Source organism: Macaca mulatta, chromosome 8 (assembly GCF_049350105.2).
Source record: "Macaca mulatta isolate MMU2019108-1 chromosome 8, T2T-MMU8v2.0, whole genome shotgun sequence".
Classification (NCBI taxonomy): Eukaryota; Metazoa; Chordata; class Mammalia; order Primates; family Cercopithecidae; genus Macaca; species Macaca mulatta.
In genome coordinates this window covers 70,909,096-70,936,151 of record NC_133413.1, presented here as the reverse complement: position 1 = coordinate 70,936,151, position 27,056 = coordinate 70,909,096, and the positions used below count along the sequence as shown (strand labels likewise).

General features: G+C 40.5%; 1 protein-coding gene across 1 annotated transcript in view; it reads left to right on the top strand.

Moving 5' to 3' along the window:
• The first annotated feature begins 9,840 nt into the window (after positions 1–9,840).
• The window catches only part of CA8 (carbonic anhydrase 8), a 92,185-nt gene continuing 74,969 nt past the window's right edge, over positions 9,841–27,056 (top strand). The window contains 3 exon segments of the mRNA NM_001261295.1: positions 9,841–9,954; positions 11,120–11,311; positions 25,666–25,790. Coding sequence (NP_001248224.1) covers positions 9,855–9,954; positions 11,120–11,311; positions 25,666–25,790 — 417 coding nt within the window. The 5' untranslated portion in view covers positions 9,841–9,854.

Below are 27,056 nucleotides of genomic sequence, written 5' to 3'. Positions count from 1 at the left end.
GGTAACTAGTCCTGAATGCATGTGGATGTCTAAAACCAGACTATCTCGATGTCAAGTACCTGGAGCTACTGCTGATTACCAGCAGGTCCTGTTTTTATCTGTAGTCTCTAAGGGATATAGATATGTTAGTAGGGCACTCAATATGTTTGAAATCCTTAGGTGACAAATGATTCTTGTATTGTTTTATACACTTTGAGCAATCTCACAAATGTATAAATCATCATGACATTCCTGAGTATGAATACAATAATATATGAACAGTACTCAAACTAATGATAATAAAAATTAACTCAAACATGAAATTATCTAAGAAAATATACAGATAATATACACCAACCATTTCTTATAATAGCTATAAAAATAATAATTACATTATCTTAGTACTTATAACATGCCAGAGACAGTCAGTTTTGCTATAATGTAACACACACTCCCGAAAACTACTGCACTATGCAAAATTGGCAATAAAAATCACAGGCTTTATGGGGAAAATGAGTTTAGGGTTACAACAGTCAAAAACCTCACTAGTTACACATTAAAAACAACAACAAAAGAGGAACATAATAAAATGGCAGTAGTTTGTTACACATGTTCGATGGTTAAGAAAGGCATAAACGCTGAAATAAGTATCCATTTTAACTTGGAAAAGAACTGATGCTTGCCTGTGGAAGTGAGTATCACAAGCTGTACCTTGTGAGTTACTGTGAAGGGATAGAAGGAGGGTTAGCTAAACTGTGACGGGAAGTTGTAGCACCTGATGAGGATGGGGGATGGCTCACAGCACACAGTCAACTGAGGTAGTTGGTAGGTGTTTGAGATGTGTGCATGTGCGCATTTTGTGCATTCTCTGCATGACCCAGTTCAACTGGCTGCAGTTTTCTGTGTTTCCAACAAATGAAGGTGGCATCAACAAGCATGGAAGTCTCATTGTGCTCAAATTGTTCCCTAATATATCAATTTCATTAGAACAAATTTGCATTTTCAAAACAAGCATTCTAGTAGAACTGATTGTTCTAGTTCAAGTGCTTTATTTGTATTAACTCGTGTAATACTCCCAACAGTTATTTTGGTTTGGTACTATTATGGCCCTCATTTAATTGATGAGGAAATTAAGGCAAAGAGAGGTTAAATAACTTGATCAAGATAAAAACTTACTAAGTGACAAAACCAGTGTGCTACTCTGCCTTCCAACATATTGTATTATGCTAATGACATTAATACACTTAATAAGATAAGTGTTTCTCCCAGACTTTTGAAGTTAGATTTATTTTGGAGAGGTTCACTTTAAGTAATTCTTAATATCTAATAATTATCTTACTTAAATCTCTGATGTAGTTTTAGCACATTTTTCTGTTGTTATCTCCACTGTCAAGGTGGGAAATATCAAGCTATCATGTCGTGTTAATGCCCCTTAAATAACTGAGGACCAGTTGAAAGCAGTGTAGTCAGTCTTTTTTAGTGCTCAGCATGTACTCAGCACCAAGCTTGACTGTCTCTTTCATCATTGATAATTATGCTAAAAGTTATATTCAGTGAAGTCTAATCAATGGGGTTCCAATCATAATGTAAACATGCTGTGCTCCATTAGCATTAGAAATGTTTATTGCCTTGTGTATTTCATTAGTGTCCCTGGTTCCTCCTCATTACACAAACTCTTTATGGAATAGAAATATTTAACATAAAACATCTTGAATGCTTTCTGTTTTTGAGGAGTAGCTTTTTAGATTGCTAAGTAGGCACTTAACCATTCATATCCCATGGAGAGTTGGTTGCACATGTGAATGGCTGAATAACTAATGACACTTTGAATGGGAGTTTTGGCACAATAGTGAGTAAAAGCTGACTGTGAGGTGCCGGGTGGGAAATGGTTACGGATCTCTGGCTTTAGAGCTGGTTAGACCTAGGTTCAAATCTTGTCTCCTCCATTTGTTAGCTGTGTGATCATGGGAAAAACACTTCTCTGGGTTTCAATTTCATCTATAAATACCTTTGTCGTATTATTGTGAATTAATTAGCTAAATTATGTTACACACATAATATATAATAGGTAATTGGTAAATCAACCCCCTATAAGAGAGGACTCTGCAACCTATCAATAGACTCAATTCCTGGGTTGTTGGTCTGAGCGGTACAAGCCTGAGGTTGAAGGTAAGTGGTGGACAGGGAGCCATGAGACTCAAGGCAGCAAAGCTAGCGAATGGGCTAAAACTGGCAGGGGCTGCAAGGACCGGCAGGGAGAGGCCAGACTTGTAGCATGCAGAGATCGACTAAGGTGTGCTGGACAGGAGGGCTAGATTAGGAACAAATCTCTCTAACATGGGATTCCAGCCACTGATTCTCTTTTCTGTACCTGTGCATAGAATGTACAACACAGGATGGTCTCGACTGCCTGACCTCGTGATCCGCCTGCCTTGACCTCCCAAAGTGCTGAGATTACAGGAATGACCAACATGGTGAAACCCCATCTCTACTAAAATACAAAAAAATTAGCCAGGCGTGGTGGTGCACACCTGTAGTCTTGGGAGGTTGAGGCAGGAGAATCACTTGAACCCAGGAGGCAGAGGTTGCAGTGAGCCGAGCTTGTACCACTGCACTCCAGCCTGGCGACACAGAGTGAGACTCCGTCTCAAAAAAAAAAAAAAAAAAAAAAAAAAAAGAACGTACAACACAAACAGTGATCCTTAATGTAAGCTATGGACTTCCGTTAATAATAATGTATAAATATTTGTTATATCAATTGTAACAAATGTATCACACTAATGTTAATAATAGGGGAAATGGGTGAGGTGAGGGGGTGTATAAGAACTCTGTACTTTCCATTCAATTTTTCTTTAATAAGAAACTGCTCAAAAAAAGAAAGTTGGCTGGGCACAGTGGCTCATGCCTGTAATCCCAGCACTTTAGGAGGCTGAGGCGGGTGGATTAATTGAGATCAGGAGTTCTAGACCAGCCTGGCCAACATGGTGAAACCTGTCTCTACTAAAAATACAAAAATTAGCTGGGTGTGGTGGCGGGTGCCTGTAATCCCAGCTACTCGGGAGGCTGAGACAGGAGAATCGCTTGATCCCAGGAGGCAGAGGTTGCAGTGAGCCGAGATCGCACCCTGCAGTACAACATGGGTGACAGGGCAAGACTCTGTCTTAAAAAAAAAAAAAAAAAAAAGAATAAGAAAGTCTGCCAATTAAAAAAAAAGTTTCTCTTGTAGTTTTCTAACCTAGCTTCCTTTATTCCTCCTTTTTGGACCTTCTAACCATAGCAGCCAAGACTTGTCCAACATATCTCATGGTTTACCCAGGAAGGATGCAACTGGACTGCAGTGTGCATGTGAGTTGGTGTTTGATACCCAACAGCGTCTGGCAGAGGTGGAGCGCACTGGCTGAATTCACCCTCTCTGAAGGCAGTAGGGTTTGGTGGCCAGGAGCCCAGATTCTGGAGTGAGACAGACCTCTCAGACCACTCACTGCCTCTATCTGTGGTGGTGGACACATCTCAACCTTCATTTTCTCATCTGAATACAGCATGAGATTATTGAGCCTCTTATGAGAATTAAAGAGAATAATCTGTGGGAAGTGTGTGGCATAATATCTGGTTCATAGTAAGTGTTGCTTCCTTTATTTATGCTGCGTAATAAGCCACTCCAAAGCTTAGTGGCTTAAAACACTGATTTATTATTTCTCATGATTCTGTGGGCCAGGAATTCAGGCAGTACTCTGATGGACATTTTATTTGATCCACATAATGTCAGCTGCATTCAGCTAGTGGCTAAACTGGGTTGGAAGATCTGAGAGAGTTTTACTCACGTGACTCTGCCTCCATGTTCCTCCACATGTCTTCTCACTCCCTGTGGCTGGCTTAGGTTGGGTTTTCTCACAGCATAGTGGTCTCAGGATTTCTTATATGTTGACTGGTTTTTGCGAGCAAAGAGAAATTGTCCAGCCTTCTTAAAGGCTCAGCCCCAAACTGGCATAGTGTCACTCTACGACAGTCCAATGGAGATGAAACAAGTCATAAAACCAGTTGTGGTTCCACTTCAAGGGGAAATAGTCGCCCCTGTACATGGGAGGAACAGCACATGCCTACTGAGGGCAGGAATTACGGCAGCCATCTCTGGAGGTGACCACAGCACTCAAGTTTTTATTTTCCTGTGCTTTGGTTTGCTGTCTTGCCTATCAGGCATAGCAGCATCTTTGACAGCCAACAGCATGCTGTAGGGCAGAGTGAGCTGTGGGAACTAAGGTATAGATGTGGCCTTGAGGCTATTCTAACTTGGCCCCTTCTCTTAAAGTCAACAAGGTCCAATACATTTTCAGTATTGCCGTTCTGCCAACAACGGGCACTGACTTAAGCATTCCATCTGCTTTGTATTTTATCTCATGTCATTATTGTTTTGAAACATGTTTTTAAAAAAGACTAAAACAAACACAGACATACGATTTCAATATGTTGTTTTCCCTTTTATTAATATCATGGAAAAAAGAAAATTAACTTGATCAAAAGAGTGAACCCACACTGGCTTCTATATGTGAGCTTTTGTTTTTTGTTTTTATTGGAATGCCTTTCTTTTTTTCCTTCTTTCTTCTTATCAGTCTACATCATGCTTTGAGGAATGTGTTTTTTTACCTCCTCCCCTTCCCTTTCTGAGGGTAAAGCAGCACTTATTTATCTTCCAAGGCCCAGCTTCCATGTCACTTCCTTTATGAAGCCCCTATTGACACATCTGCCATGAGGTAAACTTGATCACTCCCCTTTTTTGTAGTTCTACTGTGCCTTGAAAGCTTCCACCTTAGTGACCACAATTTTTATTGCACTAATATATTTATCCAGGCTAATCAGGTCACTGTATGGTTGATGGCACAGGGAAACAAATTCCTAAGTGCCTACCATGTGCTATATGGGGGCACACAAAGCAGCATTGTTGTTCACACCTGGAATATTATTTGTTCACATGCCACCCACTGAAACTCTACCCATTTCCTTTAGTTTGCCTCAAATGCCATCTTTTCCAAGAAACTTTTCTGAATCATTCACATTAGTATGAAAATCCCATCTTCCTTAAATGTAGTGGTACCTGCATTTCTATTTAACATACTTCTTGCATTATCATTATTTACTTGTATTATAGTTATAATTATTTACTTGTATTATAGTCATAATAATTAAAATTATTTACTCCTCCTCCCGCAGAGAACTGTGAATTTCTTGAGAGCAGAAGCAGTATTTTACTCTTTATTTTTTTCGGTTGTCACGCAGTGCCTAGTGCCTTGTTCTTTGGGAGTTCATTGTTTAGAGGAAAAGGTCATAAAATACATATTTAAAATATAATCTTAATTTCAGGTTTAGAGATCTATACAGGGCATCATGAAAGCACTAAGAAGAGGTAACTTTAACCTCTGTGGCTTAAACACATAAGGGGTTTTGTTTGGCAGAAGGTGCCCTAGAGCTTTTGGTGACTTAGAAGTTACCAATGTCATTATCTTAAACATTCCTATATCAGCATAAGTCATTTTGGTGCTGAATTGATGTAGGGCCTCAGGCATAACTGGCATGGTCTGAGAGAGGGGAAGAGAGCTGTGGTCCATGTTTCTTAGAGACGATGGGGATTTTCTAGGGATAAGAAATTCCGCCATGAAGTTGTCAGGGCCCTAGGGCATCTAAGAAATTTGCGAGGTGAAGATAAGGGCACCCTCGGTACTAGACTGTTTGGTTTCTTTGCAGGCCAGAGAGGTCCTTTTTTTTTTCTTTGAAGAAAAAGATAAAGGCAAACACAGCATTTGAGCAAATAAAAATTACCCTTGAACTTACCTTTACCTGATGGGCTACTACGTCTGCTTTTGATAATGCCTAAATCTTTCTTCTAGGAAATGGCGCATGCCACCTCTACTCATATTTAATTGGTCAGAGAAGTCACATGGTCAAGCAGTGAAAGGGCAGCAAATGATAGAGACAATGATGTCATCTCCAATGACTACATGGAGCCCTAGTGGTTTGTTTCTGAATATAAAAGACCAAGAAGAGGTCAAACAAAAAGGAGGCTTGTAAATGTAACTTTAAGCAGGTGAAATAAAAGATGAATCCGTTGAAAAAGGTAATTTAAAAGGAAGAATTAAATTTTTTATCAACAAAGTTTGAAACCTTCAGAAATCAAAATATATATAATGAAGAAAATTTTGCTGTCTTTTGTGACAGAAGAAAAACTAGACATAAGGAATTAAAACAACCATAGGAAAAAGTGCCTTACTTGAGACGTAAGCCTAGAGAAGTCATATTTTTAGTGTACCCGAATTGGTTTTGGCAGTCACAGATGGTATTTAAGGAAACAAATAGATCCGCAATGAGCACTTGCATGATTCAGCATCATTATTCACACCTGGAATGTTATTTGCTCACATACTGCCCACCCAAACTCTACCCATTTCCTCTAGTTTGCCCCAAATGCCATCTTGTCCAAGAAACTTTTCTAAATCATTCCCATTAGTATGAAAATTCCATCTTCCTTAGATGTAGTGGTACCTGCATTTCTATTTAACACATTAATATTGCATATTGCCTTGTATTATAGTTATTTACTCCTCTCCTCCCCCCAGAGAACCATGAGTTCCTTGAGAGCAGAGGAAGTCTTTCATTTTTATTTTTGGTTCTCCCACAGTGCCTAGTGCAGAACAGGGCACATGAAGGAACCCAATTCATTGCTGTTGAAGTTTATGAATTACAGTTTGTATAGGAGCCACGTGACAAGCATATGTTAGTTGTACCCTTGAGGTGATCCCAGAGCATAAGGTGCACATGAGAGGAGGTCATATTTATGACTCTAGGGCCTAGACTCACTGATACAATAAGAAAGCTTTGGTACAGTAGACAAGCAGTGAGGAAAGATAGGAGAGGGCTGGCTAGGTTCCGGACTCTGGGATGCGACCTTAGTACTTCGGTTCCTCTGACATCTAGATTAGTTTGTCCTTTTTAGATATTTCCATTTATATTCTCTTAGTATCAAATGGTAGTTAGTTATATAGGTCTTAGTTTTAATAAATTGTTCTACTAATATGGTTTGGCCTTAGTTATGCAAGCACTAAAAGTGAGCAATATAAAGTTAATTTAAGGGATCAAATATAATATTAGGCTGAAAGCCTATTAAAAATCATACAGGACTATATGGAGGACTTACCTTCATAATACAGAGTATGAATATTTTTAGATTCTCTGATATTGGATTTAGACTTGCTTGTTCTATTTTGTAAAACAAAGAATTGGCCTATATCTTTGATCTGTGTGTCTAGATTTTTTTTTTAGTGACAGACACCTTATAATAACTAGAAATAGAAATTCCATCTTTGGTGGTAATATAGTGCAGGGACCTGAGAGGAGAAGGTCTTAAGGTGCTGTTAATTAGCAAAAATCTGAACCTCATAGTCTCAAAGCAATTAAGGCTATTAATTGAATATTTGGATGCTCAGAGGATTGGCTCATATGTGACTGTACAGGGAACCCTAGGCTTGCATACAGGAGTTACATTCTACAAATAATCCTGAACAATTCAGAAAGAGCAAATATAGGCCAGTGTATGTTTGTCTAGTAGTCAACTGCATATTTGAATAGTAATACATTGCTGGTTATATGCAAAATTGTCTTTTTACTGTAAAGTAAACACTAACAATTCAATCATTCAGCCTATCTTTTGTAAATATGGCACACTATTGATTCACGGAAAATTCAGTTTTTACCATGGTGATTGTACCATCCTCTGGTTTGATAAACATCTCTATGATTCACCTGAAACTTTAAACACAGTTGGTGGTCACACAATGGCTACAGTGTCACACTTAGGCACATTTGGGGGACAGAGGAGAAAGGCCATTGCTGATGAGCTCAGAGTGGCAGTGCTTTTATTATCCAAGTCCTTCATAGCCTTTGTATGGGCTTCCTTAGCTGTGGCATTTGATTAACATGTGAACGTACTTCTAAAAAGAAACTTAAAACAAATAGAAGATTACAAAAAAGTTTTCAAGAAAGGAAAAATAAATGTTCCTTTTAGGAGACCTGCAGTGAAAAGTAGTTAATATTTTCGGTAGTGCTTATTATTTTTAATAGCTCTGGCTTTGGGGTAGGTTTCTGCTTCTGCCAGACCCAGGCTTGCAAAGATGCAAACGAGTGTCCACTAAAGAACACCCAGAATGCAGTGAGTCAAGAATGAATTTAGTTTCTCACACTGGTTCAGTACTTTGCACAGTTAAGGAAAAGAGAAATTATATGAATGCTTAAAATCCACGGGTTATCCTCCAAGCTAATGTTGGCCAGTAGCTTTCCATCTATTTGGTTAAACCTTCCAGAAAGTGGCAGAATTGAGTGAGTTGAGGGTTCCCCCAACTTCTTTCCATCTCAGTGTACTTTATGGAGCAGTCTGTAATAGCTTTTTTTTTTTTTTTTTTTAAAGGCTATGAGGTGTCTTTTTAAAAAGTGGAGGTGCTTAGCAGGCAGTAAAGGATATGAGCACAGAACCTAAACATTCCCAAACAGATCATTTCCATCCTTATTTGAGGAATCATGCATTCATAAGGTTGGTGTGATTTAGGAACAGGCCATTCAAACTGCAAATAGTCATCTTCATGAATGACCAGAGCATATAAAAAACAAATTGTACTTAAGGTCCTAACCCGAGTTTATTGTGCACATATATCTTCTAAAAATGTGGAGTTAACTTACTTAGGGGTTACTGACCAGGGCTTCCAAAAGGCGCAGGAACAGAGGGCTGAAGTCACTAGACTGGGAAGCACGTTTAAGAGTAACAACGCCACCTCTTTGGATCAGAAGAGTTCCTGTTTGTTATGAAATGTGTGCACTTCATTATTTACACAATTTCACTAGGTGACTGGGAGCTGTGTACACAGCCAGGTGAGCCTGCAGCAGCGCCCCAGACTCTGACACCGAACACCCTGTGTCTACTGCCTTCTGCTAGCCCTGCCTTTGAAATAATACCTTTTTCTGGAGGGGAAAAAAAAAAAAAAAGGAAATCTCTAAATCATATCTTACTTCTCTAGATTACAACTATTTTCTTTCCTTAAACGTTTTTAGGAATTAATAGAACTTACTTGGAAAAATTTCCATACTCGTTTCCACTATGCTGAACGGACGATTTAAAAAGTAAACACTCAGAAAATACTAAGATTCCGCTGGAGAGCCTCTTTTTATTGTGTTATGGGGTCTCCCAGCCCTCTCCTTTCTCCTACCCATGGCAGCCCATCTCTCTCCTCCAGGACCCCTTCTTTTTGGTATCCTGGAGTACGGATGAAAATAAATAGGTGAGCAGCCTCTGGGCCAGGCCAGGCACACAGGGGTCCTGAGGGCTGACCTTGGGAGACTTGCGGGCTTCTGGAAGGAAGGCGCGGGAGGCAGAGCAGGAGTCTCCGCTGCGAGGAAGCACCAGGGGCGACCCCGGGGGAACGGCGGACGGGGATGCGTCGACATTTCCGTGACTTGGGACTGGTCGCCCAAGGCCCATACTAACTGTCGGCTCCCTGGCCCCCGCGGCCAAAGAGAGAAGGGGGCGGATCCTCGCGTGCCAGACACGCCCCGGCCGGGTATAAAATTCGCCGGGCGCTCGCTCCCCAGGCCACCGCGGCTCCCTTGTTCCGCTGGGGCCTCCGGACGCGCTCCCCGCGCAGGTCTCTGGAATACTCGGGCCGAACGTAAGCCCGCTTGCACTCACACTGCAGTTCACACCCGCAGGCGCGCTTGCACCCACATTGCCGCTCACGCGCGCTCACACTCCCCCACGCGCGCTCCACTCCCGCTCGAGCCCCGAGCCCCGCGAAGGCGCAGGCACCGCCGCCGAGAGCGCCAAGGGGCCCCACGGCCTTCCCATGGCGGACCTAAGCTTCATCGAAGATACGGTCGCCTTCCCCGAGAAGGAAGAGGATGAGGAGGAAGAGGAGGAGGGTGTGGAGTGGGGCTACGAGGAAGGTAAGCGGCCACGAGTCGGGGTGTCCAGGGTCCCGCGGCGGCGTCAGTGTCTCGCCGAGCGCGGGACTCGAGTCCTGCTGCTGCCGCGCGCTCCGAGCACCTCCACGTCCCCTCTTTCCCACGGGGGTCTCCGCCACTTTCCCACTCCCCTGGCGCGTTTCGGGCGGGAGGCGTTCCAGGGAGGCGTGCTCGCCGCCTGCGTTCTCCCGCCGCCTTCGCTGTGGCCCGGGAGCCTTCTGCAGGGCTGGCGTTCGCACCTGCTGCGGTCCGGAGGGCGGGCTAGCCTCCAAGCCATGGCTGTACCTTTTATGTCTTCTGAGTAGTCAAGAAGAGCAGCGGTACATTTTACTTAACACCTGAGGAAGACAGTGTTAGTGTTAAGAATTCTTTTTTGACTTGAAGACTTTGGGGAGAAAGTGTTTCTGCCTCTGGTCTTTTCGTGAAGCCTGCTAGCAACGCTCGTCTTTCTAAAGTATGTCCTAAATTTCAGACTGAATCGTTGGGTTTGGCGAGAAGCGGTTGACTCTCTGAAAAACCAGAGTTTCCTAGATTTATTAAAGACCTAGGGCTCCTATTAGAGCCAACCAGTAGTGCTGATGTTTACTACATATGTTGAAACCAATATAGACTATATAATTTTAATTATAAAAAATTTGGAAAGAGTATGGGAATATATATGTACATAGATATATACATATGCACACTTTAAAATACTGCACTTGCATTTCTGATAAGGGGCGTCTATTTACTAGCATGAGAGTTAGGGTTTTTGACTGTCACAATGTATGTTTAAAGTTACAGCTATTTCCCAAATACTGAATGTAATTTTGAACTAATAAGCAGAAGAAATTGTTCTGGTATTCTTTTTTTCTAATCACTTAAAGATGACCCACATTTCCTAGAGTCATAAATTATTATGTCTTTGTTGACAAATACAAATAGAATATTTTGTTAGTCCGGGAATTTGTATATGGTATTTGATAGTATCAGATCATTCAAATAATGAATGCAAAAACACATAGAATTACCATATTTCATCTGTATAGTGATGGTATCATTACTGTCCTCATAATATCAAGGATTCTAAGTGTTTGGTTTTTACATGTTAAATTTTACTGTAACTTATTTTTTAACCTGTTTTTAATGTATTTCATTTTGTTCTTAGGTGTTGAGTGGGGTCTGGTGTTTCCTGATGCTAATGGGGAATACCAGTCTCCTATTAACCTAAACTCAAGAGAGGCTAGGTATGACCCCTCACTGCTGGATGTCCGCCTCTCCCCAAATTATGTGGTCTGCCGAGACTGTGAAGTCACCAATGATGGACATACCATTCAGGTTATCCTGAAGTCAAAATCAGGTATTTTAGAAAATATGTTTGTGTGGTCTTTTAAACTAGAAGTCAGCATGGAGTTATCGAACTGTGATTTAACTTGCACAATTTAAAAAGTACAACTGACGTATCTCTATGTTCAGGATACCTTTATATTATAATATAAAGCATTTTTGGGAATTACCTTCTGAAACAATTTTGAAAGGATAAAAGGGTGAAATTATGATGATTATCAGTCGGTTGTTCTGCTTCTTACGATGTTACTGGAACAACATTGGTTTGATCACCTTATACCTTGTGAAATATGAGGACAGGTACATGCAGGTGCACTGATCTGCATTTTGTCCAACATTGTTGGTTAGCTTAAATCACTTAGATAATCATAATTCTGTTTTGCTACTTTGTGAAACCAAAAATTAGGATTTATTGACATAATGTGGCATTCAAGGTAAACTTCTCAGGTTAATTTTCTCTACTGTATTAATTTGCTGAAAATAATTTCAACTAATAACAGTAAAAAAAAAAAACCCTTTAAACTCAGTCAGAGATTTAAGTGGTAAACAAACCTCTTGCTTTTATTTATTTATTTATTTAAGTTCCATCCCATGAAACCTCCCCTACCCCTTGCAAACCTATTTGAGATGGATCTGAAATGTTCTGTGGAAAAGGTGTTCGGCAATTAACAAGGAAATCAGTTTTTGGCTTTATTGTAGGAAAGAGGAAATCAGATTTTTAAAAAATGTAGCATTAATAGCATGCATTTCATAGTGAATAATAACTATCTTTTTCTTTTGGGAAAAAATAAAGTATGTTGAAATATTAGGATGTACTTGATAAATAGAGACTGTGCTCAAACATTAATTCCAAGTCGATAAAGTTGATGCCTCAAACCATAAAATCTTTAGGTTTGTTATTAATCAAGGCAGCTGTTGATATCCAACTATGGATTTATTTTATTCATTGTAAATGTTTCTAAGCTTTAATTTAGAATCCATGAGATAGTCATAGATTCATGTCGTCTCCCTTGCTGTTGTGAGTTTAGTCAGCATGTGAGCATTGCCCAAAAGAGTTTCTGGGCTTTATATGTACTTAGAGTCAGTTTAAGATGTAAATTTCAACTTGAATTACAATTTTTTTGTGGGTGTGCTTTTAGCTTTGATGGGACATTACGTAGTTTTTTGAAAGGATATTGTAAAATTATTGAATGCTGGCTGTTCTGGCATATAAAAAGCAATTTAAAGAAGTACATATGTGTGGATATGTTGAGATGCTTTGACCTTCTGGAAATGAATGTTTATGTATCTACAAAACAAAAATACATTTCATGTCAGGTGCCATGATGAATATTGGTTGCATATAAATGGATAAGACAGTTCTTGAGGATTCGTAGCGTAGTGAAAACCCAGTTCTTTAAAGTGTTAGTGTACACATGATGTAGCAAGTGTTACAAAGGGTTGTGGGAGCAGAGAGGAATGACTAAACACATATACCCCACTGCATCTGTATGTGACTAGTCTTGCTCTGAGATCAAATTCACTTCAGCAAGTTGAATTTACGATTTTCTTCTGCTACCTTCTCAAACACTCACAATTTTCTTTAATCTTCTGCCTCACTCTAAAACAGAGACTGTGGACCAACATCTGGGCCCTCTCACCATGAAGTGTGTTTCTTCCTCACTTAGCATTTTGTGCTTTTCTCTTCCTCCTTTCACCCCTGTCCGCTGAAGAAGAACTGTCTGCATTTCTGTCTAGGCCTTATTTGGACACTCATGATCCAGAGCCCATTTTCCTGCCTCCCTGGAGACCTTCCTACCTCAGATTCCCCTTCTCCTCTCTGTCATGATAATAATTTCCTCCTTATTGTTCCTTCCCTTCCAATATTTCTGCAAACTCAAGAAAAGTAACCAAAATACCATGTCTTGAGTAGTTGTTTTTTCCCCTAGGATATTTAAGCTCCTCAGAGGAATCGTTTGTAAGCTCTAAATACCCTGTCATTCACTTATTTAAATAATATTTTATCTTTATTGAGATAGAATATAAACAAAATAGTTGAATAGGCCGGGTGTGATGGCTCACACCTGTAATCCCAGCACTTTAGGAGGCTTAGGTGGGCAGATCACTGGAGGTCAGGAGTTCGACACCACCCTGACCAACATGGTGAAACCCCACCTCTACTAAAAATACAAAAAAGAATAAAAAAATAAAAAATAATTTAAAAAGGCTGCTTGCGGGGCTGAGGCAGGAGAATCGCTTGAACCTGGAAGGCAGAGGTTGCAGTGAGCCGAGATTGCGCCACTGCACTCCAGCCTGGGTGACAAAAGCAAAACTGTGTCTCAAAAAAAAAAAAAGTTGAATAATACGCTTTCTGCCTGTGGTTATACCCTGCTCTTCCCCACCTATGGTTGCTGTTCCCTAGTGACAACTACTTTGAAACTTTCTAGCTGTTTCTTTTGTGGTTACCTCCAAGAATGTAAGAATATAATAATGCTGTTATGCTTTGATATGTGAGCTATATGTGAACTCTCTACTATGGAAGATGAGGCCAATTTTCCTTCTTTCTTTCTTTCTTTTTTTTTTTTTGAGACAGAGTCTCGCTCTCTCACCCAGGCTGGAGTGCAACTGTGCAATCTTGACTCACTGCAATCTCTGCCTCCTGGGTTCAATTGATTCTCTTGCCTCAGCCTCCTAAGTAGCTGGGATTACAGGCACCTGCCACCACACCCAGCTAACTTTTTTTTGTATTTTTAGTAGAGATGGGGTTTCACCATGTTGGTCAGGGTAGTCTCGAACTCCTGACCTCAGGTGATCTGCCCACCTTGGCCTCCCAAAGTGCTGGGATTACAGGTGTGAGCCACAGCGCCTGGACGAGGCCAGTTTTCTTATTGCTCTCTTTCTTATGATTTCACTCTCTTATCACAGTGTACTTAAATTAATTTTAAAAATCTGTTTAGATTTAAGGGGTACAAGTACAGTTTTGTTTCTTGGATATATTGCTTAGTGGTGGAGTCTGGGCTTTTAGTGTAACTGTCACCCAAATAGTGTACAGTAATTTCTCATGCCTCATTCCCCTGGAGTCTACTTAAATTCATTTTCATTTAAATTAATACTCAGTATTTTTATTATTACAACTGCAACTATTGTTTCCAGCTGAGATTATATTTTGTCTCACTTATTAAACAATGTTTTGTATTTTCCTGGAGTTAATGCATTTTTGTTAATTGAATTTTTTATCTGTCAGTAATTAATTTCCAAACTCTCAGACATATGACAGATCTTCTCTTAGGACATTCGCCTGCATCAGGTTGTCTTCCCTCCCTTGATCCTCCTCATCCTTTCTTTTTCCCTGTGGAGGTTGCTTTTCCTTTCTGCTCTCCAGGCCTCTCTTACAGCCTCTTCCTGCAGCTCCTTGGACCTCACGCCTGGGAAGTCCCCTCATTTGTCTCCTGTGTTAGATCGGATGTTTCCTGGATGCTGTGGAAGTCCCCTCGTTTGTCTTCTGTATTAGATTGAATGTTTCCGGGATGCGTGCCATCCTCTTTTTTGAGTTGCTCCCTCATCTCAGGGAATTTCTTGGTTTATTTGCTTCTACAGTTCATGTTCCGGGAACTTCCTGTGAAAAGGGGCAAGTGAGGGCTACATGCTTGGATGCCTAGGTGTCTGTAAGTGTCTTTATTATACTTCACACTTGATTGGAGTTAGCATGGAGTAGCTGTCTGGGTTAGAAGTATTCTTGATGTCGTTTGATGTTTGACATCATGATTACATTGCTTCCAGCTTCCAGCGTTGCGGTTGAAAGATCTAGCGCCATTCTGCTTCTCAACCCCCTCTGTGTGTCTTTTCTCTTTTTTCCTTTCTGGAACCTTTTACAGTGTTTTCTTTACTGCTGTTGTTTTGAAGTGTTACAACCATGTGCCTTGGTGGGATTGTTTCTGCACTATATGCTGGGCACTTGGTAGGATTTTTCAGTCAAGATAATTGTGTCTTTTATTTACCAGAAATTTTCTTGTATTTCTCACATTATTTCATTGATAAATTTTGTATTTTCATTTTTTCCCCTTCTTTCGGTAACTCCCACTTTCTTCTTTCTGTTCTCTTCTACTTTCTAGTAGATTTCCACAATTTTTAATCGTTTAGTCTTTTGATTGAACTCTTACTTTCTGCTTTCTTGTTTTTAATTTCAAAACATTGAACTTATGCTGCTATTAAAAACCTTTTTTTTTTTAAAAAATACAACATCCAGTATTTATTTCATGAATTTATGATCTTTCTTCATTCTTTGCTATATTGCTTCTTTTCTATCCCTGCCTGTCTCTGTTTACTCTGGGTTTCTTTTTCTATTTATATTGGTATCCCTCTTTTATTTCGGAGGTTCTCCTCAAATGCCAGTGATCTTTGGCTCTTTGTTCATATTTAAGAATGAGTCTAGGAAGCAGATCAGAAGCTCTGTGCACCTGGGCAGGGGTTGAGGGCTGTTGGGCTTCACAGTACCATGATCAAGAAAGGACCTGGCCATGTTGTTGGAGGAGTCTTTGTAGCTTATATCAGTTTAACTGGAATATGCTTGTTTCCTGTTTGTGTTTTTGTTTTGGAGTTAGGAATGGCTTAAGTTGGCCACCAGCTTTCTGGTTGTTGGCACAGACAGGAGACTATCACCATTTAGCAAGTCCACATTTCCTTCATCTTCTGCCAGGGATCTCATCATCATGCCTGACCATGCATGATGAGGTTTAACTGCTCCTTTTAAAAACTTTAAATCGGGTTTTCTGTTTTCAGTTCCCTACTCTGCACTGCCACATTCAGAAGTATCTCTACTGCTACCACCTCCTGAGTCCTTTCTGATGTCTTAGTCTGTTTGGCTACTATACTAAAATACTGTGGAGTTACGGGTAATTTATAAATAATAGAAATTTGTTTCTCCTGGTTCTGGAGACTGAGAAGTCCAAGATCAAGGTGCTGACAGATTTGGTGTCTGGTGAGGGCTCTTCCTCTGCTCTGTACATGGTGCTTCGGTGCTATGTCCTCACATGGTGTGAGGCAGAAGGGTCAAACAGGCTCCCTGGAGCCCTTTTATAAGAGCCTCATCCCATTCTTAGAGCAGAGGCCTCATCCCATTTACCCGATCACCTCCTGGACATCTTATATTGTTGCATTCGGGATTCAATTTCAACATGGATTTTGGAGGGGGATGCAGGCATTCAAACCATAGCTTCTGGGTTCTGTGGTAGGAATTGCATGCCTCTTGTGGCCTTCTTCCTGTAGTTACTTAGCTTTTAGCTTTCTCTGTTTCGCTGAATCACTCACTACCTTTCAGTCTGCTTTCCAGCACCACCCTCTACCGCCACCCAATTTTTTGGGCATTCCTCTTTTGCTGTTGTTCTCCAGTCTTGTTGATGTTGCTCTGGCAAGTTGTGCCCTTTCCATTTAGTGAGAATTAAGGAGGGAGGGCGGATCAATGTTTGAGTGCAATCTTCCTTGTCTAACTGGAGGTACCCCCTGCAAATACAGCATGCTGTCTTCTTAAATTTAAAAAAAAAAAAATCCACACAAGAAGCACAGTTCTTTTTAGAAATTAAAGCTGACTTCACACCACCACTGTGCTAAAAACCTCAGCCCTCCCTGAGGCTGTCTTTGACGTGGGTTATTTTTTTTTTTTTTTGCTCTGTTTATATTAACAAATCATAAAGAATTGCCAAAACGGTTTAAAACAGTTGTATAATTTAAATGCTTAGACTTATTAAACTAAAACGTTTAACATAATCGTCATGATATTGTTCCTGTATATGTAATCCCATCTGGAGTTACTGCCTTAATATAAATTTAAGGCTTTTCAGGGGCATGAATCCCTGCCCCCATCCCTCTCTGCTGGAACTTCTCAAACCAAGGTCACTGATGAACTCATCATCCCCTAAATCCAATGGGCATTTTTTATTCTTACAGGACTTTAACTTTGCTGCATTGGAAATGGAAATTTTGGAAGTTCTCTCTCCTGTTAGTCTCTGGGCCGCACAATTGCCTGACACTTCTTCCTAATTTTGACTGCCTTTTTTCTGCTGGTGTTTCATGTTCCGCTGTGCTTCAGTAACAGGGTTTCTTAAGGCTTTCTCCTGAACCGTCTTCTCTTGCATGTATCCCATGAGCAGTGCATCTGCATAGACTGTGTGCTGCTTTGTTCGTCTTCTGTTTCCGCATAAGACAGCAAAGGAGCTTAGAAAAGGGGCTGCAGTGACAGGCTCTCGGAGTGGCATGGGCCAGTGCAGCCTCCCATCTCAGACCTCCTGGCAAGTGGGTGGGCAGCTTGAATAGCTCAGGGAAGGAAATCCGTTTCTCACAAGAAAACCCATTTTGCTTTTGAGCAATTCCAAAATTCAGAAAGTTCTATTATCTCCGCCATTGTTTGTCTTTTAGGTCTCTGGACCTATTTAGAACAAATGTAATTATACTTCCACATTGACGTCCTTTCAGATACTGCAGGGATAACATGCAGTTGCCGTTTTTCTTTTCAGACATTCTTAGTTCTTTCAGCTGTTGCTCACATGACAGTCTTTCATTCCTCAATACTTATTTTATTGATACTTTACTACGGGAGTTATAGACTCAGTTGTCTTTTAGATCCAGGCATATATAATACTATACATGAGAGCAACCAGGAGAGCAAGAGATTGTAAATAGCTACTGACCCTCTGCCTCGTCTGCAGTGTCAGCAGACAAGACAGTAGGGGCTGGTGGGGACTGCAGGAACTGGCAAGCTGCAGAAAGCAGGCCTAGTTTGCCAGATGTTTAATGTGTCAGGAGAAGCTGGAGATGTGCACCTGTGAACTCAACGTACATGTTCACTGGTTTCATCTGGCCTGCAGAGTGCGGTTGGTAATCTTTGTTTCATCTTTTGCAAACAGTTACATGGTTTGGATAAGGTAAGTATAAATCAGATCCAAAGCCTGCCCTCAAGGAGGATACAATGGTAGGTCGTAGAATATATTATAGCTATACAGGGAGAGATTATTTTTGGTGGAAATTTTTAGGGAAGGATTTGTGGAGGAAAGAGCATTTGAAATAATCCTTGAAGTATGAATAGCATTTGTATATGGGGAGCCTGGGGTGTGTGGGAAGAAGGGACAGCTTGCAAAAAGGACACAGATACAGGAAGTTCTAGAGGTTGTACGAGGAAAGGCTAATCCTTCAGTATGTCTGGAAGAGAAGATTTTGTTCATGACAAAAGGGGTTAACAGGAAGTAGAATAGAGAGGGTATTTTGGAGCAAATTCATGAGGGACCCTGCACAGAGAAGGGTAGAACCTTTCTTTTTTTTTTGTAGGATAAAGTCATAATTAGAACATTGCTTTAAGAAAATCAAGCTGGCAGCACTTAATGAGATGGGATCTGGGAGAGAGTGTGAGCCAGTTTGAAGGTTAGTACAAAAGACTCAACCAAAACCACAGGCATTGCAGTGTCAGTGGAAAAGGAGGGGAAGACACAGGAGTGATCTCTGCAATGCAGTCTACAGAATGTCATGGGTTAGTTATGTGGAGCAGGGGAGTGGAGGAGATCAGTGGAGAGAGATGCCTGGGATGGAGCCCTCAGTTTCAGATCCTGTAACTATTCTTCTACCTCTACTCTGGGCAAGTTTCAAGGTAGCAGAGTCCCTCCCTCCTAACACGGAGTCGAAGCAAGCATCACATTCCAGGGTGATCTGACCAGACTATTGGTTCTGATATCTCCTGGAGTATGGCGAATTTTATTAAGGCTGCCACATGTATCATTTAGCTTCTCAGCAGGACAAATGGGTCACTGTCAGGAATCTTAACATTTAAGGTACACGGGCAAATTAAAATTAAACATCTTTGCAGTGGTATAAAGAGGATTGTAAGCATAAAAATTAATTACAGATTTCAGCCCGGCGCGGTGGCTCACACCTGTAATCCCAGCACTTTGGAAGGCTGAGGCGGGCAGATCACGAGGTCAGAAGATAGAGACTATCCTGGCTAACATGGTGAAACCCCGTCTCTATAAAAATACAAAAAATTAGCCGAGTGTGGTGTCAGGCGCCTATAGTCCCAGCTACTGGGGAGGCTGAGGCAGAAGAATGGCGTGAACCCGGGAGGCGGAGCATGTAGTGAGCCGAGATCGCGCCACTGCACTCCAGCCTGGGCGACAGAGTGAGACTCTGTCTCAAAAAATAAATAAATAAATAAATAAATAAATAAATAAATAAAAATAAAAATAAAAACACATAAATAAATAAAAACTAAAATAATAATAATAATAATTACAGATTTCTAGCCTGAGTGGTTTGATACTTAAGTAGTGAGAAAATGTGTGAGACTGCCCACACCACTTGTGCAGTAGTGTCACTCCCGCTGACTACAAGCAATGTCTTAAGGGTAATGACATTTTTAATGGACCATCATTATGGGAGAAATTGCTAATCAAGATAGGTCATTTGTGCCCTTCACTGTTACTTATTATAGAAACTTTAATTAGAATATTTTACTTCTGGGTCTTTTATAATTCTCAATACTAATTTTAGGATAGATGGCGATGATTATTAATCCTACTTCCCCCCCGAAACATGACAACTTTTTACAGTGTTTCTTAGCAACCTTGCTGATTTAAAGATGAAATTGTCAAAAATATCTTAAAAATTATTTTCACTGAAGAAGAGGCTCCGTATTTTTTGTTTATATGAAATGTCAGGGCTGACTTTCTTTTTCCTTCTTTCTTTTCTCTTCTCTTTTCTTTTTTTTTCTTTTTCTTTTGACAGGGTCTCATTCTGTTGCCCGGCTGGAGTACGATCATAGCTCACTGCAGCCTCCAAGTCCCCGGCTCAAGCAATCTGCCCATCTCAGCCTTTCTGGTAGCTGGGACTACAGGCCTGACACCATGCCCAGATAATTTTTAAATTTTTGGTAGAGGCAGGGGTCTTGCTATGTTACCCAGGTTGGTCATGAACTCCTGGATTCAAGTGATCCTCTCGCGTTGGTTTCCCTTAGAACTGGGATTACAGGTGTGAGCTACTGTACCTGGCTGGATTAATTACTGTATTTATTATTGGATAACTTCGGTGCATTTGAATTACCTGGTTAGTTGGTGTCATCTGCATCACTTTGCATGTGCTTCACTTTGCCCGGCCTGCTCTCCGTGCTATTGTTATGATCTTTACCCTTAAGAGCTGAAGATATTTAATAGAGCTATAGGTTAACAGCCAAGGACAGTTTAAAAATATTGAAAAATTTTTGCTTTTAAGGCCTCAAATGTTAAAAAAGAGCTAAATAATACTATTTTGGGGAAGTTTTAGAGATAAAATTGGAATTTCTTAAAAGTTACTCTGAGGTTATAAAGTCTTTAAACCCATTACGAATGAACCCTTTGGGGCTGGGCATGGTGACTCATGCCTGTAATCCCAGCACTTTGGGATGCCAAGGCTGGTGGCTCATTTGAGGTCAGGAGTTCAAGACCAGTCTGGCCAACATGGTGAAACCCTGTCTCTACTAAAAATACAAAAATTAGCCAGGCATGGTGGTACACACCTATAATCTCCACTACTAGGGAGACTGAAGCAGGAGAATCACTTGAACCTGGGAGGCGGAGGTTGCAGTGAGCCGAGATCACACCATTGCACTCCAGCCTGGATGACAGAGCAAGACTCCATCTCAAAAATTAATAAATAAACAAATAAATAAATAAATAAGAATGAATCCTTTGGATCCTTCGAGTGGTGTACCAGGGACCCACTGGTGTGGGGCTTCCTCTGTGCTGGAGGTGTGGCTCTGCAGGCTCCATCTCCCGGCCTCACCATCTGTGACTGGACATGATAGCAGCTTTCTAACTGGTTAGGCTTACCGTTTGTTATTCTGTCATCTGCAGATACTGCACAAATAATACTTCAAATTGCAAATATGACCATGTTAGTCCCCTGATTAAAAGCCCTCGATGGTTCCGGACAGGAGAAACCCCCGCTCCTAAGCATAGGCTGTATGTCTCCTCCTCATGCCCGCCTTGACTGTTGCTAACTTTTGATTTTATTCTCCTAGAACACACTTAAACTGCTTCATGTCTCAGAATATTTCTTAGGCTCTGTGCTCTACTCTGCATGCACTTTTCACCTGTTAGCTTATTCAAGACTCAGCTGAACTGATATCTTCTTGGGAACATCTTCCCTGACTTTATGATTCATGCTTGTTACTGGCTTGTCCCTTGCTGGATGCTCTCCTGCTACTCTTTCCTGCTCTTAATATGTTCTATTTAGACTATTCAGTTTACTCTTTTAACCACTGAGACTGCCCAGTCAACACCAAGCCTGGATCTTCTTCGCTTTGTACACTCAGTGGTCAGCACAGGGCCAGGAGTCGAGTTGATCTCAAAACTTAGCGTTGAAGTCAAATGAAAAGAGAAGGAATAAGGCTTGAGCACTAGCCTCTGAATTATCTGGTAAATTGGTTTTCAGCAAAGGATTGTAGAAGCTTAGATAGATTTAGATAAATGTATATACATCACATCTTATAGGGTTTTCAAATCTTACAGAAACTTTCTCAGGGAGCTCTTGTTTATGTTTTATAAATGGAATTGCCAAGCATATTAAAGAGCATTAAAGAAAATGGAGGCTGTGGCAATGGCATCAGTTTATTTTATATTCTTTTCACAAGTTCCTTTTCTAAAAAAATTCAGCATGTCATCAGTAGGAGTTTCATGTTTTTTCATTGTAACTTTATTGAACCAGCTGACATCATAACTAATAAACCTGCCATGTAGTGACCCAATATCACTCAGCAAAATTATTAAATTTTTTTTTTTTTTTTTTGAGACGGAGTCTCGCTCTGTCGCCCGGGCTGGAGTGCAGTGGCCGGATCTCAGCTCACTGCAAGCTCCGCCTCCCGGGTTTAGGCCATTCTTCTGCCTCAGCCTCCCAAGTAACTGGGATTACAGGCGCCCGCCATCTCGCCCGGCTAGTTTTTTGTATTTTTTAGTAGAGACGGGGTTTCACTGTGTTCTCCAGGATGGTCTTGATCTCCTGACCTCGTGATCCACCCGTCTCGGCCTCCCAAAGTGCTGGGATTAAAATTATTAAATTTGATCAAAATTTGATTTGGATAAATGTAGGAAAAGGCTTCCCCTTCTGAGATCATTTTTTTCTTTATTTAAAAAAATGTAAGCAGTAAAAAGGAAGAATAATGCTGAAAGAGGATGTTACCAGACAAGTCTTTAGATGAAGAACCAGATGGATAAAACAGAGCTGCTGTTTATTTTTAGTCCGTAAACACAATCATTCTTGGGGGATGAACAGGTAATGCTCTTACCTGGCACTTCATAATACCCTGAATTCAGAGTTTTGTCATTTTTTATGGCATTGTGTGGCTATGTGACTTTAATGTGGTTTAACTTTGGATTATTCATCTGCAGCAACAGTGAAAAGTACCCAGAGCCTGGTTCCTGGCTGACAGCCACCTCTTTGTCACCTCTCCCTGGAGAACCAGGCTGGGGCAAAACACTTCCCTTCTCAGTATATTCCCTTTCATACCATAGAATATAACTACTTTATTGTCATTGTATTGAGTATCATGACATGACAGTTAATAAACCTGCGATGTAATAACCAGATAGGACTCAGAAAAAATACGATCTTGAAAAATATATGAATTTACACTTCAGCATGATAGAATGTAAGATCTACAAGGCCAGGGAAGTTTGTCTGTTTTGTCAAAATCAATGTATTGTAAATACTTAATACAGTACCTGGTACAATGTAGTAGATGATCAAAAAAATACCTGTTGGAAGGATGAGTAAACTTCTCTGGATTTTGAAGTTCTCCCTATCAAAACATGGGTCTATGCAGTTTGAAGTTCCACAGTGTTTCACTTAAACTGTCTCCAAGTTTAAGTGAAAGGCTTCATTGCTGTTAAGGAAGTTTTGAGCATTGGTCATGCAGGGAGTGTATTTTTGAAGCATGGATCTCTTTATGGTCCCCTGAAATCACTGTCAAGACTAGCTACAAGCTGTATCATTCATTTCCATATGACAGTACCAGTAGACTGCTGTTTACTAGTAGAGCTAGTAAACTGCTCTGTAACAGAACAGTTTTAGAAATACCATGTGCCTTTGTGTGTGTGTGTGTGTGTATGTGTGTGTGTGTGTGTTCTGAGTGTATGTGATAAAGGGGTTTTGGGGAAGGAGTTTTAAAAATTGTCTTTCCCATGTCACATGTGCTTCATTTCATGACGCTCCTCTTTCTTCTTCCTTAGCCATGTGGAGCTGAGCCTTTTCTAGGACAGTTTTATCGCTTTGTTTTAGAAGTGGTGTTATAGAGCTCACCCGCTGAGGCCTTGGGCCCCACTGTTGCTGGGGGTGGCGAGGGGTGTATTTTCTCGTTCTCTTTTTCCTTTTTGGTGTGGGAGGTGGGGTACACAGTGGGTAGACTCCTAGTCTCAGTCCTGGTTTTTCTTAAGACCAAATTTGGACAGCCAAGAGAAAAGCATGAGTTGTGAGGTTATTTAGAAAACATTTCATACATTCTTAAATCCACAGAATGGATGTTTATTGGAGAGGAAGGTGAAGTGAGCTTGCACTGTGGTTCTGAGTATCTACAAACCTTTCTGATCCATGTATTACAAGTTTTTAGATTATTCTGGGAAATAGGATAAAGTGCAGTTCTCCAAGGAGCAACTTCAGTTTATAAATCTAGGCTTAGATAAGTCATTATTTTTTAGTTCATGCTCACAGATACTGACATTTGGGTTTCCCTATCCCTGCCTCACCCCTGGAATGTAGGTCAGAAGATTCGAGCTCCAGGTCCTGTCCTGGGGCCTGCTAGGAGGCTGACTGTGGCAGGTCACACTTAGCCCCTCTCATCCCACTTTTCTGCCCTGTCTGTGGGGTTGATGATAACACTATCCCCTTGGATTTGTTGTGTGACGTGTCAGACCAAGCATGAGGACAAACACTAAAATCTAAAATCATGCATGACACTGTGATCCTAAAGGCCATGAATCTCACTTCCCTTCCCCTTGATGTGAAGTGTATCCACTCAAAAAATTAAAGTTAGTTCTTGCTCTGGATGTTGCTTGTCTTTGTTGTTTGAGCTGTTAGAAAGCTTGGGAGCAGATTTGTGGGGTACCTTTATCAAGGACTCCATGACCTCCATTGTGTCTGATAGCCTCATTTCTCCATCTATTTTCAGCCTCTTTCTTTGCTTCCCCTTGTTCTTTTTCCAAATTTATGCTGTCTGACTGTATTGTATGTACCTTGACATAAGCAGCCTTAAATCCTTTTTGGAACAAGTCTTTAGATGAAGAACCAACCAAACAAGTAAATATTGTTGCACCAATTTGCTTTCTTCTTTGAGTTTTAGGATAAGGATGAATGACAGAACTCTTCCTCAAAAGAGGTGTGGAATCTGTTATGTCCTCCTCAAAGGCAACCCAAATGTGAAGGATGATCTGTTTCAAAAAGTCTACTTCTAGGAAAGGGAAGGTGTTGAATTTTGTTAGCTAAATAACCTAAAATTCTTAGCTGATACTATTCAGAATTGGGAATTGCTAGAGGAAAAATGCCCTGAGTTAAACAACTTTTATTTGTATTGAAATTGACCATTTGTTTGTAGGAAACTTTATTTCAAGTTTGTATGTATGCTGTCAGGGAATTTTTAACTAAAGAATTTTATTGTTTTGAGACAGGTTCTCATGCAAATGTATTTTTCATTATCCTTTAGTGTGCCCTTGTTGGGGACAAAGGTCTTGATCATATCCAACAATGAGAAAAAGACATGATCTTGTGGGACTGATGTTAATATTTTGAGTATTGTTAATATTTTATTGCAGTTTTATTTTGTGTCATTTGTGGTAATGAATGTCCATCAGCTATTGAAGTGCAATTTCATTATTGATTGACTTAATGCTAATCAATCCTCTTCATGGATAGTTTTGTTAGTCCACACCACAATTCTCTAAATTGGAAGCCTCCTAGTACAAGTGGATGATCTGCAAATGTAGTTTAATTTATTTAGACATCTACAGAATATTATTGGTCAGTCTGAGAGTTAAACCATATTTTTTGTCTCTTGATCAGTGCTAAGCTTAAATCTCTAAGAGAGGAATTTGTTTTCCTTGTCTACTTCTAGACTGAAAACACATAGGAAATTAAAATATACATATCATTATGAGTTTTTCAGAGGTTTTGAACTTCTACTATGTCTGAATGGCCAGGACAAGAATTTCAGCCAAGCCTAGATAGTTTAAATTCACCTCACAGTTGTGGTAAATTTCTCATTTTGACTTTGTGAATTTAATCTGTAGAACCCATGAGAGCATTTTGGTGAAAAAAAAAAGTCTCTAATGTTTATAATGCTGAGGTAAATGTGTGATGTAATTCAGTAACATATATTTTCTTTTTCAGTTCTTTCGGGAGGACCATTGCCTCAAGGGCATGAATTTGAACTGTATGAAGTGAGATTTCACTGGGGAAGAGAAAACCAGCGTGGTTCTGAGCACACGGTTAATTTCAAAGCTTTTCCCATGGAGGTAAGAGTAACAAATCATCTTGTAAAAATCTTGTTTTCTGAATACAGTATTCAGCGATTTACTGAAAATGATTTAGTTTAAAAGTAGATGCATAGCTCTTGCATTTTATCAGTTTATACTAAAATTTTAAAAATGCTTAATGCAATAGAAGCCTAGGGCAGCACATGAAGCTTCCTTCCCATCTACTCTTGTGGCTTGGCATGTGCCATGAGCATATGGCCAGAAAGGCAATCTACAGTATTAAATTTGACCCTAGTGTTACTATTCTTGTAAAAATTCTGCCTCTGCAAATTCAGTAGGTCACTTTTATGGATGCTATGAATGGGTGACGAGCTGAAGACAAACAACCATTGGAGAAACTGCAACAGTAATGAAAAGTCTAGGTTAGCTAGTTTAAAATTGGTGGGTTGCTTTTATTCACCCCAAGCCACTGGGGGAGGGAGGGAGAAAGAGAGATTTTTCGAGAGTGATTCTTTTGTCCAAAGCATTCTTCCCCGACTTACATTCTTAGTTAACTCCTGCTCTTTCTTTGATAGCCAGTTGAAATCTTATGTCTTCTGTGGGACTTTTCTCTAGTTTCTTCTCTAGGCAGAATTCCTCTGTCTCTCTGTGCTCCCTATATGCTTGATAGGGCACTGCCACGGCGCTGGCCCCATGGGTTGTACCATTTAGTCTTCATAGCGTCTTTCTCGCTGCCTGTGAGCTCCTGAGGAACGGAGCTCCCTCTCACCCCACTTTTACTCCCATCATTTGCCCACTGCCAGGCACAGTGGAGACAGACAGTCCACACTGGTGAAAGTGAGGGCATGTTGGATTCAGTCAGGTCTTGATGATATTTCTAGAAGGAACCTCAGTTTACCCCAGAAAATAGCCCTTTAGTGTCATGTAAGAGTATGTTTTGGGGGCCACTGGTCTTCCAGTCTTTTCTCTGACATTCCCAACTGTGTATGTGCTTAATATTAAATATAAAATTGCTCATGACCGGATACGATATCCAGTACCACTTCAGAGGCTGGAAATCATGGCTGTATAATTTTACGTCAGTGATACATGTATGTTAGAAGATGCTGTTGAAGTGTTTTGCAGCATTACTTTAATTATAATAAAAAAGAATCTCTGGAAGCTCAGGATATGTCTTTCATTATTAATAAAAGATGTGAACTTTAGATGTGAAACGTTCCATGTTTTAAGACTGGAGAGAGAAAACCCAAACCAGCATATTGAAGTGTGGAGGAGGTGTGCAGTGGTGCGGACAGTAAGGAGAAG